Here is an 18993-nt window from a genome sequence, read left to right as displayed (position 1 = left end):
CACAAAGGCCCCACCCCCAAATACCATTACCCTGTGGGTTGGCATTTCAACATACACATTCTGTGGGGACATGATCAGTTTATAGCATGTGTTTACTGCTTTCATAGTCAAATGTTTAATAAGCCAGGAAAGAAACCTACTTTCACCATAAGACCAACTTCCACCACAAGTGGTTTAAGTGTCAATTTTTGTTTAATAAAGTTTTAGGGCATAACATGGTAAATTTGGTTTTCCATTAAATCCATCCCAGAGTCAGTAATACAGAATAAAGAGGGTTTCATCACAGAAGCTTTGAGAAGATGGAAACAAGATAGGTCACAGTATGCCAAGAACAAATTCCCCAAGAACAACAGAAGCACATGTACTCGCCTATGGGTGCTACCGAGCACATCAGAGTTCTGTCCCCTAAACCCTCGTCTGGGAAGTATTTCTAGGCTGACAAGTCCACTGTGCCTATGGTTTCAGACCAAGGTTTCTGAAGCCTATAGCTGCAGACTGGCGACACTGCTCATGTGGTGTTCATAAACACACTAAGTTTACAGACACGTCTACTATAGGCTACAACCAGCCCATGACCCCTAATCAAACCCAGTGAAGGCCCTGCCACAAACCCATTGTTGGAAAAACAAAATAAAACTCTCCACATTGTAAAGGAATGCTATAAAATCCTTTAAAGGCACATGTTTCATTTTAGAGGCTAAAGAATAACTTTTTAGGCATGTTTGAGATGGAGCAGAAAGTGGAAAATAGCAAGGAGTAGGGGCACCTTTGGTTTCCCAGTGCCCACATTTCTTGGGCTTCCTAACCACCGTCTGTCAAGAGGGGTGTGACTCTGTCCCAATTCCGGCCCCTCACCTCCCCTGTCACTCCCATAGGAGTCTGAAACACAGGCATGGCAGTTTATCATGTCTACTATGTCGGTAAAATCCTCCAGAATCAGGGATCTGGGAATAGTTGTGCCAGATGTCAAGAAGGAAGACCCAACTTAGCCCCAGGGAACTGTCTCGTTATGCAATGAAGAGAAGAGGCTCATAACAAGGGCTTGGATGAAAAACCAAACTGTCTGTGATGCAATGGAAAACCCTCAAGCTTAAAACACACACAAATATACATTAAGTTGGCCAATCCCCAAGTATGGTGCCTGATTGAGGCCTCAAACTTCTTCCAGTCAAAGCATGAGGGAGATGCATCAAAGCAAGCTCGCATTCACCAACATGTATCAGGGAAACCATCCCACTTCCATCCTGGTAGGACATCATGTTTCCTTTTTTTTTTTTTTAGTGGGACAGAGACTTGCTCTGTCACTCAGGCTAGAGTGCAATGGCGTGATCTTGGCTCACTGCAACCTCCGCTTCCTGGGTTCAAGCAATTCTCCTGTCTCAGTCTCCTGAGCAGCTGGGATCACAAGTGCTTGCTGCCACTCCTGGCTAATTTTTGTATTTTTAGTAGAGACAAGGTTTCACCATGTTGGCCAGGCTGGTCTTGAACTCCTAACCTCAGGTGATCCACCTGCCTTGGCTTCCCAAAGTGCTAGGATTATAGGCTTGAGCCACTGCACCTAGCTGATCATGTTTCTTTCCTACAGATCTTGCTCTAAGAACTGAAATCAAAGACCACTTCCTTGAAAGTATCAGCTGCTGTTCTGGGTCATAGAGAACCCATTTGAGCATATGTAGAGCAGTTGTTCTGTTCACCATGATGCTGGCTCTACCACAATGTGGGTACTCAACAAACAGGTTCACCATTGTCAAGTACTGCTACCAACACTGGGTCTGTCCAGAGATGAATCAGACAAGGCCTCTGCTCTTAAGCATTCACAGGCTTTCAGAACCAAAGAGCTATGCACAGGAATCACTGTGAAATGAGAAACAAGGGAGCCAGGACCATGAGAAAGAAGCATAAGAAACTGAAGAGAGGTGATCAGAGGAGGCTTCCCAGAAGTGGGATTTGCAGAGCACTGAACTTCTAAGGAAGAGGTTAACAAACTATAGCCTGTGTAAAGGTCAAATACAGCCCACCACCTGTTTTTGTATGATCTGTGAAATAAGAATAACTTTTAAATATTTCAAGGTTTACATTTTAAATGGTTATATAAGTACTTATATAATATCTTGATTTTGCCTCTTAGCTACTAAAGCATAAAATATTTATAATCTGATCCTTTAAAGGAGTTTGCCAGCCCCTGTTCTAAGGCACACAAAAGACCCCAAGATGGTAAATTCAAGTCATAGCTAACGTTTGCTGAGAGCTTCCTGTTTGCTGTGTGCTACACTGTGCAGACATTACTTAACCTTCACAATATGCCTATAAAGGTAATGTTATTCCCACTTCACAGAGGAGGAAACTGAGTCATAGAGAAGTTAGTAACTTGTCCAGAGTCTGGCAGCCAGAAGTTAGTAACTTGTCCAAAGTCTTGAGTGTAAGTTTGATCCCAAAGCTGTCCTCTCAATCACCAACTTTGATGCTTGTCCAATTCCCTATAGAGAGAACATGTGAGCAGAGGCTTAAAGCTTGGGACACATGTGAAAAACAAGCCCTCATCTGGCTGGAAATAAAGGGAAGCAGAGGCCAGAAAACGGGAAAAATCATGGTGGGAATTGCCAAGTAGAGTATAATTCTGCAATTAATGCATGGCAAATAAAATGGCATAAGGTAATTTCATTGCAACAAAAGCTGTCTATAGTAGCAAAAAATTGGAAACAACATAAATGTCTATTATTAGGTGGTTATATTATGGAATGTCATGTAACCTTTGAAAAAAAAAGGTCTTGCTTTATCTTCATTGTATTGGTCAGCTACTGCTGTATAACAAGAAACCCCCAACTCTTAATGGCACACAATTAGCATTTACTTTCAGGTGTCTGTAGATCAGTTGAGCTCAGCTGGGTAGCTCTGGGTTGCTGGTTGGGCCCACATCTGTTCCACTCATTTCTCAGCCTCCTAGGACCAGCGGTCTAGGTATGCACACTCTTCTTGTGGAGATGCAAGAGGCCCAAGAGACAAATGGAAACAAGCAAAGCATGGGCTCAGAACTGACACATGACCCCTGTTGGCCTAACAAGGCTCATGGACCAGCCCAAAGCCAAGGGACTTCCAGCTTTGGCAAAGGGAACTAAAGAGTTACACAGCAAAGGGTGTGGGGATGAGAAGAGGTGAAGAATTAGAATGATGACTCAACCAACTTCTTAAACTATTACAAAACAACATCTAAAATGTAGCTGGATACTTGCCACAGCTGAAACTACTCCTTAATCACAGTGACAGCCATGTACATGCTCTCTTCCTCAAAAGCCAAAGTTCCATAAGGATGACTTCTACATCTGAGATGAGCCTTTTAACCCCATCCACTGTCATAACTCGATGTGGTTAACATCGCCTGTACTGCCCTCCACCTTGCAAATGAAGTGGCTGACATCTGCTCTGCCTGCCACCTTGAACATAATGTAGCTGTCACGTATACCAGCCCAACATTCTGCCACATTGCCCTCAAAGCCCCCCAGTGCAACCTGAGTAGATCCTGAGAGGAGGATGGACTCGGGGTTCTGAGAATGCCCAGTTCTGCATTTGAGACCACACTTTGCTTGCTCAGGTGCCTGACTCTAGGCCTGTGTTCCTAAAGGCCATGCCACCCTGTCACATGTGCCCTGCCTCCATGGCCCCCATCTGTCAGTTGCATGTCAGGGATCTCCTCAGCTGCTTTTCCCCTCCAAGGTTATCCTCAAGCCCTCCTTTTTTCTTTTAGTACAAGAAGTTTCACAGGCTAAAATCACATCTAGGGCATTCAATGAACCAGAGCCTTGATGACTGCCTATGAGACCAGTGATCCCAACCTGACAGAGCTTTGAGGCCAAAGCCAGGGGAGCAATCCTGGGTGGGCCAGTAGGGAGGGGTGTACCCATGGCAGAAAAGAAGGCAAATTCAGATGTGTGTGTGTGTGTGTGTGTGTGTAATTGAGTCTTCAAAAATCTTTCTGAAAATGTCTCCCCAAAGGTTTAAGAACTTCTAATTCTGATAATAAAGAACTAAGATAATTCAAACCAACCCTTCCGCTGAAGCTACTAAAAAAAATCTGGGCAAAATATGTTTAAAAGCACTTAAAAATTAACAAGGCCGTGAAGAAGTACCAGGATCCAATCTGATGGCAGCAATACCCAGGGAGGCGAGACCAACTCTCAAAGCCACGTCAGCCCTGTGGCATTTGTAATCCTGAAGAAACAGCTGGTGTTTTATCAGCCTGCTTGGGCACAAAATGCCAATGTCCAAGGTCCACTCAAGGTGAGGAGTCCTATTACCCCCCATTTAGAGAAGATCCCAAAGAACCACACTGTCGGGGTCAAGCAGCAGAAACACAGCCACAGCGTGCATTGTGCAGAACGCACTCTCCTGGTCCAGTGAGTGCTCTCGATGAGCAGTGGGTGGAGCGCACGCCTGCCCACTTTAAGAAAGAATAAACTTTCATTTGGTGAGTGACCACAGCAGGTCACTGTTGTTGACATCTGTTTTCACTTGAGGATGCACTATTAGCCATGTCTATGATTTCTTTGATGGTGAGTTCTTGGTTAGAAACACTGCCCCAAATCATTACATTGTGCCTAAGGAAGCACGCACTTCCATCTGTGACATTCAACTCTGTAACGTGGTTTATGGACTCGCATGGCAGCTAAAGCCCTGCCTCTGTAAATGCAAAGTTGTGAAATGCATTGTTTATTTTAAGCTAACCAAAAAGTCTAGAATCAGAAAATCTTGGGCTCATATCCTGGTTTTACCACGTAGAAACTGCATAACCCTCGGTAAATTATGCACATCACCATGTCTCATTGTCCTCATCTGTAAAATATGGATGATAATGATAATAATAATACTCACAGTCAGAGGGGCACTAGGGGATGCCAAACACTCAGCCAAGTGCCTGGCTACTGCATAAGTGCTTAATAAATGGCTGCTATTACTAATACTCATTTTAGCCAAAATGTGATCCTGGTTATCACAGTTTAGAATAATAATGATACAATAATTATAATGGTAGTAGTTAATAGCAATAGCTATAGCTCGTGGGCCAGAGATCATTCATGAGTCTCAAACTAATACCTTTGAACATCCCAAGGTGAGCAATTAAAGGTGCACTATGTTCACATGACTGTGAGATGCCGGCCCAGCACTGCATATTTTGCAGGTAGATTTGATCTCTGACCCCAGAGGCTCCTGGGTCAGGCTGGGAGATAAGAAATGCACGCTCAAGGCCATGCGCAGCTAAGAGGTCCCACAAGAAAGGAAATGATGTCGTCTCTGAGGAGAGAGGGGTGGGGAAAGCAACCAAGAGCTCCAGGAAATTCAAAACTGACTGCGGCTGAATCGGAGAAGCTGGCTGTGAGTTGTGAGGCAGTGTACAAGTGTGAATGCGGGCAGAAGCTGCCATGAATGTTCTCGCCCCTGCAGCATCGATCAGAATAGACAGCAGGCCCCAGGCAGCCCCACACTCAGGAATCTGTAGTCGGGCTGCTGCACCAGGGGCCTGTACCCACCCACCCTCCCTGAACAGGGCCTAGGACTGGTGTACAGGCTCTGTGAGAGCCTCACTTACTCTCTCTGACATCTTCATGTGCCACGCGGACATTGTGATCATCATTGGCAGCCTTCTCAGAGCTCTTGGTTCTCACAACTTTTTTATTGCTGTTTTTACCTAAAGGGGGAGAGAGAGATGCCTTTACTTTCACATACGTCAGAGCTGGTTCAGGATGCTGAGTTCAACTGTCCTCTCCTGCACAGCAGCCATCTTCCCTTCTGTGCCCTTGTCCCTAAAGATGGTGTCTTGGACTCTAAGGAGTCACTAGTTAAAGGAAAGGAAATGTGTAATTAGAAACACCCAGGAGAACAAACACTCCTAATAAAAACAACATACACCTGCACGTTGTTACTATTATAAGACTGAAGATCACATCTGTAATCCCAGCACTTTGGGCGGCTGAGGCACGCGGATCATGAGGTCAGGAGATCGAGACCCTCCTGGCTAACATGGTGAAACCCTGTGTCTACTAAAAATTAGCTGGGTGTGATGGCAGGCGCCTGTAGTCCCAGCTACTCGGGAGGCTGAGGCAGGAGAATAGTGTGAACCCAGGAGGTGGAGCTCGCAGTGAGCCGAGATCGCACCACTGCATTCCAGCCTGGGTGACAGAATGAGACTCCGTCTCAAAAAAAAAAAAAAAAAAAAAAAAAGACTGAAGAATACTTTTGGGTAGTACATTTGATCCTCACTGAGGCCCAGAGACATCATTTGTAGTTTCTGGAACTGGAAGTGGAGCCTGAGACTTGTGACCCCAGAGCTAGCATTTTCCACCCTGCTGGGCTTCTCCAACATAACTCTCTCCCAGGCCCTGGCTTGGCACCTGTAGGTAAGGATACTGCCCCCATTTGGGGAGCCTCCTTGCCATAGCCTGAGACACCTGCCTGCCACGCTCCTGCTGGCCCCCTGGCTCCATCTCACACTGCACTCCCTCTCCCTGCTCCAGCAACACTGGCCTCCTTTCAGCCTTCGGTTCATGCTTCTTCCTCACCAGAACTCTGTACTATGTTGTTCCTCCTGGAGCACACTTCCCTTCCCTTCACTCTCAAGCTAATTAGCTCCTACTGATCCTGAAACTCTCAGCTCTGGCATTGCTTCCTTAAACTTTCCTGACCTCCCTACAACAAATCAAATCCACTTTGATGGAAGTTGATCGCACCTGCTTTGGGTCAGATTGCCTCTAGGTAGAGCCTGATGCATGGGTTTGGATGCACAAGGTGTATTGAGGGAGAGGGAGAGGAAGGGAGGTAGGATGGGGTGAGGAAAGGAGCTAAGCAAGGCTGTGGTCTCAGCCAGACTTAGGCTCAGCCCATCCCATAGGAGCAGCAACTGCACACAGGGTTGTCCTGACTCGGGACAAGGAGCTGTCATTTCTACTGCAGATGGCTTCTGGCTACAGTCTGAGAGTGGGAGATGTAGCCTTCCAAGGGTGCTTCTGCAGAGGTAGAAGCAGGTGTGAGCTGCCTGAAGAGGAGACTCCTGGTATCTGGGGGCTGTGTGTCCCTGTGGGGAAAGAAGACCTGGGCGGGGTACTGGCAGCCACACCGCAGCTCTACACCCATCTTGGGTGGCAGCATCCCAGTGGCAATGGGACGTGTCTGTTGATGAGACAGGGATGACTTCTGGCTTTGCTCACTGCTCTGTCTCCAGAGTTTGGGACTTAGGAGACTGTGATGAATGAATGAATGAAGGCATGAATGAACAAATGAACCAGTCAGTGAGTGACAAACAAAAACAAGAGGCAGGGCAGGTCTGTGGAGAAAGAAACTTAGCTTGAACTTTAAAAGCCAGTTGAAATACCAAAATCAGCTGGTGGATTCTGCCAATAATGAAATCATTTCCTACTATGTTACAGTCAAATACTAAAAGGACACTTATTAAGAAAACCTTAAATCTTCAAAAAATTCAAGGAGTACATTGGGCCAAGCCAAAGGAAACCCCCATTTTGTTATATTCTTGGGTGGTACCTGCTGGAAGTATCTCTCATTTCCATGTGAGCTGAAAATACAATAAAAAAATTAAGTGCCCCCATAAGTGTCTAGAAGCCAGTTAACTGAAACCTCTGTAAAGGCCAGAGGAGGAAGGCAAGTCAGAGAGCTGAACCCATATCTCTGCCTGACGCTGCTTTGGGCTGTGTCCTGCTTCTGTGGGTGGGAACATTCCGGCTGGTGGGAAAACCGTGGAAGGAGGCCACCTCCATAAAAGCCTGACCGGAGCTCCGTAAAGGCCTTAGTGGCTCCACAAAATCAGGAGCATAACTTCTGATAAGGCTGAGTTGGATTTTGCCGAAACATAAGATGTTTTAAGAAAAGGAAAGGAAAAGGTTTCACAAAATATGTGAGAAAAAAAGCCAAAGTTCTGGAAAATAATGCCCATTCCAGCCTTTCCCAGAAGATAGTGTTCACGATAGCCTTCTTTCAGCCAGGGCCCCTCCATGGGGCCTCCACGGAACAGGCAGTGAGAGAGGGAGCCAGGCAGCCCCCCAACACCACAGCCTGGGCAGCCACCACACCACAACCCAGCCAGCCCCCACACTACAACACCATGGCCCGGGCAGCTCCCAATACCATGGCCTGCGCAGCTTCTAATACCATGGTTTAGGCACCCCCCACCAAACCCGCAACCATAATACCATGGCCTGGGCAGCCCCCACACCACAGCCTGGACACCCTGCAATACCACGGCTTGGGCAGACCCCACACCATGGCCCTGCCAGCCCCCACACCACAACACCATGGCCTGGGCACCCCAGGCCCAGGCAGATTCAGGCCTATGAGGAAATGGCCCCGTTCAGCTCTGGGACTCCAGTGAAAGTCTGGATGTCAGGCAAAGGTCCTACTACACTGAGAGTGTGACTCTCCTGGCAGGGGGAGGGGGGTGGGATCAACATGTGGGGAACAGACTCCCCGAAGGGAGTGGCAGATGGGGCTGAGACAGCAGACAGGGGCCCAGCGCCTTCACTGGGGAGGAGGCAGCTGGCGGTTGGGAGTACAGGCCTAAGGGCCTGGTTCCAGTCTGGGGTGCTGCCACGTCTGCCCCTGCACCAACAAGTGTGTGCTGGGATGACCTCGTCACCTCTCTACACTTTGGTTCCCTCATCAGTGAAAGGAGAAGGCAACAATACTTGCCATGGTGGAAGTTACCAGCAGGAAATAAAAATGCTGCCTGAAGTGCTTAGGGTGGCCCAGGCCTGCAGCCTCACTGAACAAGACCTATATCTTCTCACCCATCACAAAGAGCTATTCCAGTTGCTGGAGGAATAATAGCTAATGTGCATAGCATGGGTAAAATTTACAAGGCATTTTCACATAGATTCTAACAGGGTCTTTGCATACCATTTTATAAATGGGGACACAGATGCTCAGAGGGGAGAAGAGAGCTGCCCAAGGTCACGGACAGAGCCAGGAGGGGACAGAGCTGGAGACTGACTCCAAATCTGAGCCCTTCACAGACAGTACACAGGCCCCTGCTTCATAGCCCCTTCCTCTCTCCTAACAAGAAAGGCAGCATATGGTCCATGCAGATGAAAGAAGAAAGCAAAATGGAAACAGTGTGCAGAGAAGGGGCCAGGATCAAGCCAGCATCTCCATCTGGGCTGCATGACAAAACCAAATTCCTTAAAAGTAGCAAACTGAATTGCCAATGCAGGCCACATGTTCTATTATGGTCTACAGTGATAAATATAATTCTTGGTTAATAGAGAACTATTTTTCCCCTCACTGTACAAAGGGCTTACAGTAGCAAACCCCAGAAGCCAGAAAAAAAAAAAAATGCTTTACTGCAATTTTGCATTTTCCCCAGGAAATTCCAACTGGCTCTGCATTCCTGTAGTGAAGGACCCAGCCCAGGGCTCTGAGGTCCTTGCCTGCTTCTGCTTAAGGAACCCACATTAGGAGAAAGACATGACCAAAGAGGTTCTCTGGGGCTCCCCGGAATTGCAGCATTAAGGCTAAATCACCACAAACACACCAGATCTGCTGGGAACACTCACACAAGGAGAGCCAGGAGAACTTCACAGGTGAACACAAAAATCTAAACAAAAGCAGTGAGAAACGCCTGCTCTGTGTGATGTTGGCAGGGAAAGGGCCACGACACAGGGAGGAACTGCCTGCACCCTTATCCAGTTCTGAGGACAGGAAGCTCCCAGAGGAAATAAGAATCCAGGGGATCAGTGTGTCCTGAAGGGTGAGTTGAGCAGTGGACTGATGCGCTGGCTTCCATCCATCTCAATGACCTTGATGGGAGCTGGAGGGGAGGCTGTGGGCTGGACATGGAGGTACTCGTGAAATTGTCTAAGAACTTTTTACGAAAACTAGACCAAAATCAATCAATCGAACAACCCATCGAAATCCCATGGTCTCTCTCTCTCTCTCTCTGTCTCTCTCTCTCTCTTTCTGTCTCTCTGTCTCTCTCCATTGTGTCTTCTCTGGGAAACCTGCCTGGTCAGTCCTGCCCTCCTCTGGGTCAGCCTTTCATGTAGAAGACCTGGCCTCAGATCTGGGCATGAGGAAGAGTGGGCTTGGTTGGGGCAGCAGTGCCCTGTGGTCCCCCACTCTCGCCCTTTGTGCAGCCAGCAGCCGCCTTTCTGACTTGCAACCAAATAGAGTCCTTTGCCTTTAAAGAGATACCCTGGTAACAGCAGCAGGTGGGTGTGTGCAGACACTGCAGGGAGCTGTTGGTACCTGCCAGTCTCGTTTTAGATTCCATCTGGAAGCAGAGCCTGAGACAAGAAGGCCTTGGGCACAGTGCTGTATCTGGGAGGAGATTTCAGGTAGCACAGGTGAAAAGGTGAAAGGGGAAATACCAATAATTTAGGCTGTGTTGTTTGGCAGGACCCAATGGGGACTCAACCTGGCTGGGGACTCAGGGTGGGGTTAGGAGGGGAGACACCTCTGAGCTGCCCCTCCAGAGGCTTCCAGGCTGGGAGGCTGGGAGGCTGGGCATTGACCCATCTAATCACACACTTCCTCCAAAAGCTTGGGTTATTAATTGTTCCCATGCCACAGTGAGGAACTGAGGCCTGGAGAAGTCACAAATGCCCGTGAGTGGCAGAACCAGACTTTGACCTCAGCCCTCTCTTAACCCTGAAAAAACTCACCATGGGGCACCTACCTGTGCCTAGCACGAACCAGGCATTCCATACAAATCTGTGACACCAGGGGCTTAAATTAACACTTGAAGGTGTTTTGTGCCATGTCAACCAGCCTATGATGCCCAATGAGTTGCCAACTGGCTGCCAGCCAGATGTGGATACCATCCCTTCCAGGGGCCATCCAAAGAAACCCTAATTTCCTGGGTTTTGTGACCCCAGAGAGGTGGCTGCAGTGGCTGGGGCCTGAGAGGGCCACAGAGGGCAGAGCCATTGCTGGAGATGCCAAGCCTGAGAGCTCAGGCTCCCTGGACCCTCAGGGACATCCAGAGAAAACCCCCACCTCAAAAGTCAAGGCTCCAGGGCTAGGCTGCCATTGTCCCCACGCTAAAGGTGCCATGAGCTCTGGCAGCCATGGACACTGAGGGCATACAGAAAACACAGTGGCTGTTTTTAAGAACCACAGCATGAAGGCCAGCTTTCGCAAACGTGGGAGTGTCCTCCTTTATTATCCAGGCGCGAGCCCTGGTTTCTGGAACCTTGGGCATAGGCAAGAGGAAATTTGCCAGCATTAATAGTTGACTTTGGAAAGCATTTTGGAAATGGAGGTGGTGTCTTAGAAAGCTGCTTGCTAATGTACAGGAAATGACGTCCTCTCCCTTGGAATTTTGCAGGGAGTTTACCTGGACAAAACACTTCGGATTTAACTCTTAAAATGAGCATATGATTTGACATTAAGGATTGCTTGTTGATTGTTTAGGTATGCTAATAGCATTGTGATTGCTTTGTAAAGTACTTACTGAAATATTTACAAACACAGCCTCCTAATCCTTACACTCCCATTTTGCCCAGAAGAAGACATTTCCATCCAAAAGCCAAATGCAGCAAACTGCCCCGAAAAGAGAAGGAAAACTTAAATGTGAAGCCCTTTTCACCAACTGGCACACAGCACGCACAACAGAAAAGTCTTTGTTTACAACCAAATATGCTCAAAGAACAACTCTTTGGTTATTTCCCCCTGCAACTGGGGCCCAGCACAGTACAAAATGCAAACTCAATTATTCTGAGCACAGACACACAAACGTGGCTCGCTGCCCCCTCTGCAAATTCCATGGGCTCAAGACTATGGCGGTGATGTGGGTTTGGCCACATTCAAACAGTGGCGCATTGTCACCAGCACATGAAGAAAGCTATGAACAAAGGACCAAGCAGAAACTCAAATTTAAAGACTGCATATCCAAGCCTACTTCTAACCCAATGTGTAATGAAGAGAGAAATAAATAAAATCTTCAAATCCCTCATTCAAATCAATAGTTCAGCTTATTATTTGATTTGATTGTCACTGCCAAGTGGGAGAAAAGGGTAAGTTCAATAACTATGGTTTATTTTTCTGTTCTATTTTATTCTTCAAAAGGAATATGGCTGCAAACCAGGGTCACCAATTTGAAGATGGCATGCAAAGTAAGACACCTCCAAATCCACTTGCACGTGCAAAATGTGGCCCCTTATCTTATGCTTAACCCTGGGATAATGAAAACTGAGGACCTGAGAGTCACTCCCGTGGCCTTAAATCATTCCAGCTGCAGGGATCTAGAAACTGTCAAATTCGATTCGAAACAGCTAAATAAATGGAATTAGAGAGCAGAACGTTGTCAAGCCCATATGAGGAAGAACATTCTAGCAATAAGTACTCTTCATCCACTGAATGGTGAGAGTCCATCCATGGAAGCCTGTGAGCAGAGGCTGGGCGGTTCACTGTTAGAATCTTGCAATAAGCAAGAATCTGTGCTCAGTTTCCACTTAGGTTCCTTAGGTTCCTTAGAGTTCTAAAATTCTGGGATGGATGAGTATTCACAATGAGGACCTCAGACATTGTACAGTACCAAAATCCTACTGCGACCTAAGAAAAAGATTCTTCAGTTCCATATCCTGATAGTGGTGGTGGTTCCATGAACCTGGACATGTGATAAAAACTGCAGAGAACGTGCATACAAATGCATGCAAGAACTGGTCAAATCTGAGTAAGGCATGTAATCTAGTTAACAGTATCACTGTCAACCTTCTGGTTTTGATACTGTATACAATGGTGATTCTCAACCCCCTGGGGGTATTTGGCAATGTCTGGAGACATTTTTGGTTGTCACAACACGGGGACGGGTGCTACTGGCATCCAATTTCAAGTCCAGGGACACTGCTAAACATCTTACAATGCACAGGAAGGCAACCCCCTTCCTCCTCTGTTGGCACGCGCACACAAGACACACACACACACACACACACATGGTTGGCCCAAAACATCAACCCTGCCAAGACTGAAATATCTTGTATAGAATCATCTAAGAGGTTATCATTAGCGGGAGCTGATAAAGGGTACATGGGGCCTCACTGTACTATTTTTGCAATTTCCTGTGAGCTTATAATTATCTCAAAATAAAAACTTAAATAAATGTTTTTAAAGATTCCATTCTCTTTAGCATATTGGGGCTCTACTTCTCCAGAAACCTGTCAGCCACTCATGGAAAATGCAATTTTCTCAATTAGCCAAAGGGTTCAGTTCTCCAATCATCTCCATGAACGTCAGCATGTAATGCCCACTGGGCATTTCTGTGGTGGTAATAAAGAACAGCCAATGGTCAAAGCCAGAACGCACACCAAGATCAAATCCCCAATGCCCTTGACTCCTTGCATAAACCCCCCTACACAGTTAAAAGAGGGCTCCCTTCTAGGGCCTACCACATAGAAAATCTGCCTGTTTGGAAATTCACTGGAGAATCACTTGCTGAATACATCTTTCCTTGAACTCACTTTTATGCAAGACAAAAGCTATCTGGGAAATATTTTATCATCTGCAAAGATAAAGTACATATATACTTTTAACTAGTTATATGTGCTTTTATACTCTTATGCATCTCTAAATTGAACCCCTCACTCCCACCTCAGTGCCTGGTACATAGCATTGCATCATCCACCCAGTGAAGCAAAGTACAGAAGTTTGCATTAAACACTCCAGGCCACAGTCCAATGTTCCTTCCTATGTAAGTGACTTCCTAAGATATTCCAAAACAATCCAATGCGGAGATAAGTGCTTCTGTTACACCGTGAGCAGCATATAGATCAAGCCACTACTTAAAGTGGAAAAAAGTAATTTTCTCCTAGTGTAGTTTAACTGCACAAAACTGTCACTGACTCCCCTAACCAAGTTCATGCTTAAACCAGTCTTCCCACTCTGGCCCAGGGCAGAGGATTCTGCTGAGCAAACACCAAAAAAAAAAGGACAGGAGTTAAAAATATGAGATAAATGTCTTGCCATGGTTGAGGAGAGCTCTAAAAAAGCCCCCCAGAATTCATTAGAAACAAGGCTGACATGGTAGCAGGTCCGGAGGCAGCTGTCCCGGCAGGCCTCTGATCTGAGTCTCTAGATTTTCCGAAGACATGTTTTCAGTATGGGGCTTGGAGATCCCGGTAGATGCCAGGGCCGTGCTGAACTGGGCAAGGCGTCCTGCAGGAGCAGAGGCTAGACACCAAAGAAACAGGCTCCCCCATGGCCTGTCTCTACCTGCAAGATGGCCTCCAAAAGCAAATGAGCTTTCTCTTGCATATTCAGGTTACATTCTGATTTCTCCTCCAGAGACCCCATTCCAAGAGTGGCAACAGCTGTTTCTCCAAGGATTAAAGAGAGTCAGCTCCCCATGTAACCCCTGAGTCTGCAGACACATTAGTCTGTGGACACTGCTCAGGCCCAGTTGTGACTTTCTGAAATGTTTTCTGTAGGGAAAGAAACCTATCTTAGGAATGATGTCCGGTCACTTGTACGAGTCCCCAGGACAATAAAAGCTGACTTACTTGTCAAGTCTTAAACATCACCTCTTCGGGGAAGCATTACCCAAGCCCCCACAGATTCAGTGAGCTCCCCCAGCTTATGTTTCCTTAACACCCCACTCTTCTGTGCAACGCTCAACACAACTGCGATTACTTTCTCAGAGTCCCCAGCTAGTTCCACGTGGTGGGGGGGCAGAGAAGAGGACTGTCTTGCTCTCCCCATTCCTAGGATCTCACCCAGCACCAGTGCTCAGCAGGTTCTTGTAACAGCCTGTGGAATGAATGAAAGGTTCACGGGAAGACTAGCACAGAAGCTGGCAGGCACACTGGAGGCTTTCGTTAAAAGGTTTTTACAGCAATCGACAAAGTAAAGCGAGGTGGTAGGTGCAGTCTTCCTATTTGCAAATGATGATGAAGTTAAAGCTCAGGAAACAGAGCCATGATCCCAGATCCCCGAGTTGATGAGCCCTAAACATGGGTGTTAGGCCCAGTCTTCAGACTCCCAGTCTGGGACTCCTTCCACTTTCCCCCTTGGCACCACTCCCAGGGACTGCCAGAACCCAACATACATGTCTCCTGCCTATACAACCCTACCATGCCCAGGGTGGAGCTAAGCACGTTGCAGGCACTAAAAACAAACAAACAAACAAACAAAAAACTAGAACGCACATGGATTTTATTCAAATTAGCAAAACAAAAAGGCCTTGAGTTTAAAAGGACAGGAGAAAGGCTTTCAAATCTCCCAAGCCAGCAAGTGACACTGAGCAAGTTACTTAAACTGTCTGAGCCTCACCCACCCTTCGGAGCCACTGAAAGGATTAAATGAAACTGGCACATAAAGTTTCTAAAGGAGTCACAGTCTACATTCTACAGATATGAGTCCCTTCCCACTCCTAATCCTGTTATTAAGCCACAGTGGCTCTTACACATCTGAATTCCCATAACTCTCCCTGAGACACTGGAAATTCTGGGTGTGTTCAGGGCTGTCACACAACTCAGAAATCCCCGCCCATTCAAAGTTGTCCACAAATGAAAGCATGCCAGGGCCTCTGCAAAGGGGGATGCTCAGATAGGTCCACCCTTTCAGGAGTTCTGTGTCCTCACCCCTCCTCCACTTTCCCATTGCCCTAGCTGCTGACTTCCATGAGCAGTTTAACCAAAGACAATGCCTTCCATACTCGGAGCCCTGTGACGGTGGCACCCGCATGTATCTCCTTTCAGGAAAGGCCATTGTGAGGCCAGAGAATTTGGCCACATTCCTGCTCATGCCCTACTCTTGAAATACTAGGCCTGCAGTCCCTGCAATTTGAGCAAAGAACATTTGGAACAACTAGAGAAAGTCCCACTTCACAAGGTGGTTAATAAACTACGTCATTTAATGGAAGTCATTTTCCTAAGAAAATGGGGTTGGCAGAAACTGAAGATGGATTTGAGAAGGGTATGAGACTTGGATGAAAGACAGAGCACCGCAGGCAGCCAGGTAGCCCCCAAGCCAGAGTCCAGGCTGCAGCAGACTGCAGGCACAGACTCCCCAGCGGAGGCTGTGCCATCCTGCCCCAGCCGGGCAGAGGACCCAAGGGGCCCACTGAGAGTGGGAGGGACGGAGCTGAGGAGGGACGGAGCTGACAAGGGACACAGCTGGGTAAAGGCCAACTGGCAGAACTTTCCCCAGAAGGCCATCTGCCAAAACAGCCAGCCATCCATATCCCCAAAGCGGAAATTCAGCCGCATTTGAGGATTGAAGAAGTAGGCAGAGAAGTAAGAGGTATCCAGCAGAAAGATCCTTAGCTCAGGGGATTTCAAGCTTGAAACAAGAACTTTGACTCTCCAGGCAGTCTCCCAATTGCACAGCTCCCTCTTTACCTACTAAGGTTATAAGGCAGAGCTGACATGCGTGTCAGGGTCAGGGTCAAGTTCTGGGAAGCTGGGCAGGCCCGCAGGAAGCGCAGACACAGTCCCTAGGGAGGCAGAGGCGGCAACAGGGAGATTCCCGGGACTGGCCCATCCCCGACACACAGAAGGCGAGAAGCCAGTTGTCCCCTGGAGGCGCGCAACCACCGGCGCCCCCTCGGGCTGCCCAGCGCAGAAAGTTCCTTACCTGGTGGAGGCGGCTCCGGAGCCGACTTCTCCCTCTTGGGAGCTTTCTTGGGCTTAGTGGCCCTCTTTGGCGGCCTGGGCTCCTGCGGGCGCGGCTCCCACTCCTCCCCCGGCCCCGCAGGCAGTGGCGGAGAGAAGGTCTCAGACTCGGGCTCTGGGCGCGCGTAGTAGGGCTCCTGGCTCCAGATCTCCTGCCCGTAATAATCAGGGTCCTCGAGGGCTGCGCCCTGGGCTCCAACCCCGGCCACGGTCACTGCCAGGAGCACCAGGGCCAGTGCCGGGGTAGCGGTCCCCGGGCGGGACATGCCTGCTCCGTCCCGCGCCCAGGGCAGGGTCACTGTCACCGGGAGCGCCGGGCGGGCTGCGGGCACAGAGGCTGGCGCGGGGCAGGGGCGTAGGGCACAGCAGAGCGGCGCGCAGGGCGCGGGAGGCTGCCGGCTGGCTGCGCGTGTGACCGGCCCGCGGGGCTGGGCTGGGCTGGGCTGGTCCGGGGCGGACAGGGGCGCGTAGAGGCGCGGGGCGGGTGCAGGGGGGCCGGCCCCGCCCTTCCTTCTTCCCTCCCTTTCCCGGCGACCCCGCTGAGGCCAGTCTTTGGAGGCAGGTGTTCCAAGCAGCCAAGCCCAAGAAAGCCCCCTGCGCCCAGCAGTCTGTCTCCAGCCCCCTTCCCCTCCCCCACAGGCCGGCCAACGTGGGGCCTGCTTCCCCAGAGACGCGAATGAGTTTCAATCTTAGAAGAAAACATTGAGGCCCGCTGTTCCATTCCTTTGTTTTACAGGTGGAGAAACGTGACCTGAGAGGAGAAAAGATTGGCCCGGGGTCCTAAAGTAAACCAGAGCCCAAGCAGCCTCCAGCTCTCAAACTCCTGCCCCGTGTGCTGACCATCCCGCAGACGTGGACTTCCCACTAGCCATGCTTCTGTTTCAGGAACTGGGAATGAGGAATTCCTGAGGTTCCCGGGGTTTCTGGGAGTAAAGTTCCCTGGGAGCAGGGCTTAGGGACCCTGGAGGAGCCCCCTCCCATCTGAGACTGATTCTGCGGGGCCTTGGGAAAGAGAGTGATGTTACCCCAGGGCAGCCATCCAGGGGTCACAAGAGGGTTTGTGGTTCATGCAAGAGCAGGCTCTTGCCCAGAGGGTCCTTTGAGAAAGGGCCTCCCACTTTGGACAATTCTGCATGGATTCTTTATGTGGAGCCAAAGGACTGCACGCGTTTCCCTTGCTGCTGTAACAAACTATGACAAACTTAGTGGCTTCAAACAACACCTCTCTAACAGCTCTGCAGGTGGGAAGGCTGATGCAAGTGTCACCAGGCCAAAATCAAGGGGTCAGCAGGACTGGGTTATTTAGGGGAGCCTCTGGGGAAAAGTCCACTTCCGGGCTCACTCAGGTATTGGCTGAATTCAGCTCCTTGCGATAGTAGTACTGATGTGCAGTTCACTTGCTGGCTGTGGGCTGAGGCGCCGTTCCTTCTGCTGGCTGCCTGTGTTCCTCCTCATGTCTTCTGCAGGCTCCTCCAGACCTCTCCCTGGTCCTCGCACGTGGGCCCTGCATCTCAGAGCCAGCAATGACACAGCTTCAAATCTCTTCCCTTCCTGCCACATCTTTTTGCCTTTCAGCTAGAGAAAATTCTCTACTTTTAAGAGAGTGTGTGATTAGATGGGCCCACGCAAAAAATTCAGGATAGTCATCCTCTCTTAAGTGGTGACCTTAACCACATCAGCTAAATCCATTTTGCCATGTTCCCTAACTTTTTGCCAGGTTCCCTAACTATCTCTTGTTCTAGGTATTCAGGTAGAGATGTCTTTGGGATCTCATGGAGTGTACTACAGGGACAGACTGACCCTCAAGCCTGCATTGGCCTGTCACCTTCCCAGTTCCTCTAGGCCTGTTATATGATCCTAGGATGCCACTGAGCTGAGTCAGGGCACCAGGGCAAGGCCTCATCATTGCCCTGGAGTGAGGACTTCCTTAGAGTGGGGGCTCCTGAGACCCCACAGTGGTCAGGGCTTGGGCCAGGAAGGCTCTCATTCTCTTTCTGCACAGGCCACTCAATCAGGCCATCTTTTAGGCCAGTCTTCCAGGCTTCCAGTTTGAAGATCAAAGCAGAATGACCAGAGGGAGAGGAGGAGCCTGCTGGTTGAGGCAGGGCCTGTCCGCAGGGACCAGGAGGCCTCGGTCCTGCCTGTCAAACCCTTAGGACATTTCGGAATCCAGAGCCAGCAGAAGTCTCCAGGGTGAGAGGGCAGGAGGGTTCCCTTCCCCACCCACCACTCTCTGCTCCCCGCCCCTTCCTGGATCCCCGGCCACCCTCCTCCATGACCTATTCCCAGGGCTCACTCTCGGGGACAGTTTTATCTGAATCCAGGCACCCCAGACAACAACAGAGTCTTCAGTGATGACACAGAAAGCGGCTCCAGCAGCAAGCAACAC

The 18993-nt window shown here is 48.9% G+C and overlaps 1 protein-coding gene across 1 annotated transcript in view; it reads right to left on the bottom strand.

Annotated features, from left to right (window-relative positions):
* CPXM2 (carboxypeptidase X (M14 family), member 2) overlaps positions 1–17193 on the bottom strand; it is a 147380-nt gene extending 130187 nt beyond the window's left edge. The window contains exons 1-2 of the mRNA XM_011930212.1: positions 16567–17193; positions 5582–5680 (exon numbers count right to left, since the gene is read on the bottom strand). Of these exons, the coding sequence (XP_011785602.1) occupies positions 5582–5680; positions 16567–16870 (403 nt within the window). The 5' untranslated portion in view covers positions 16871–17193. The remainder of the gene's footprint in view (positions 1–5581; positions 5681–16566) is intronic.
* Positions 17194–18993: the final 1800 nt, after the last annotated feature.

The sequence above is a fragment of the Colobus angolensis genome, unplaced genomic scaffold (assembly GCF_000951035.1).
Source record: "Colobus angolensis palliatus isolate OR3802 unplaced genomic scaffold, Cang.pa_1.0 Scaffold85, whole genome shotgun sequence".
Taxonomy (NCBI): Eukaryota; Metazoa; Chordata; class Mammalia; order Primates; family Cercopithecidae; genus Colobus; species Colobus angolensis.
The sequence above is the reverse complement of the archived record's forward strand: the minus strand, read 5'-3'. Positions and strand labels throughout refer to the sequence as shown.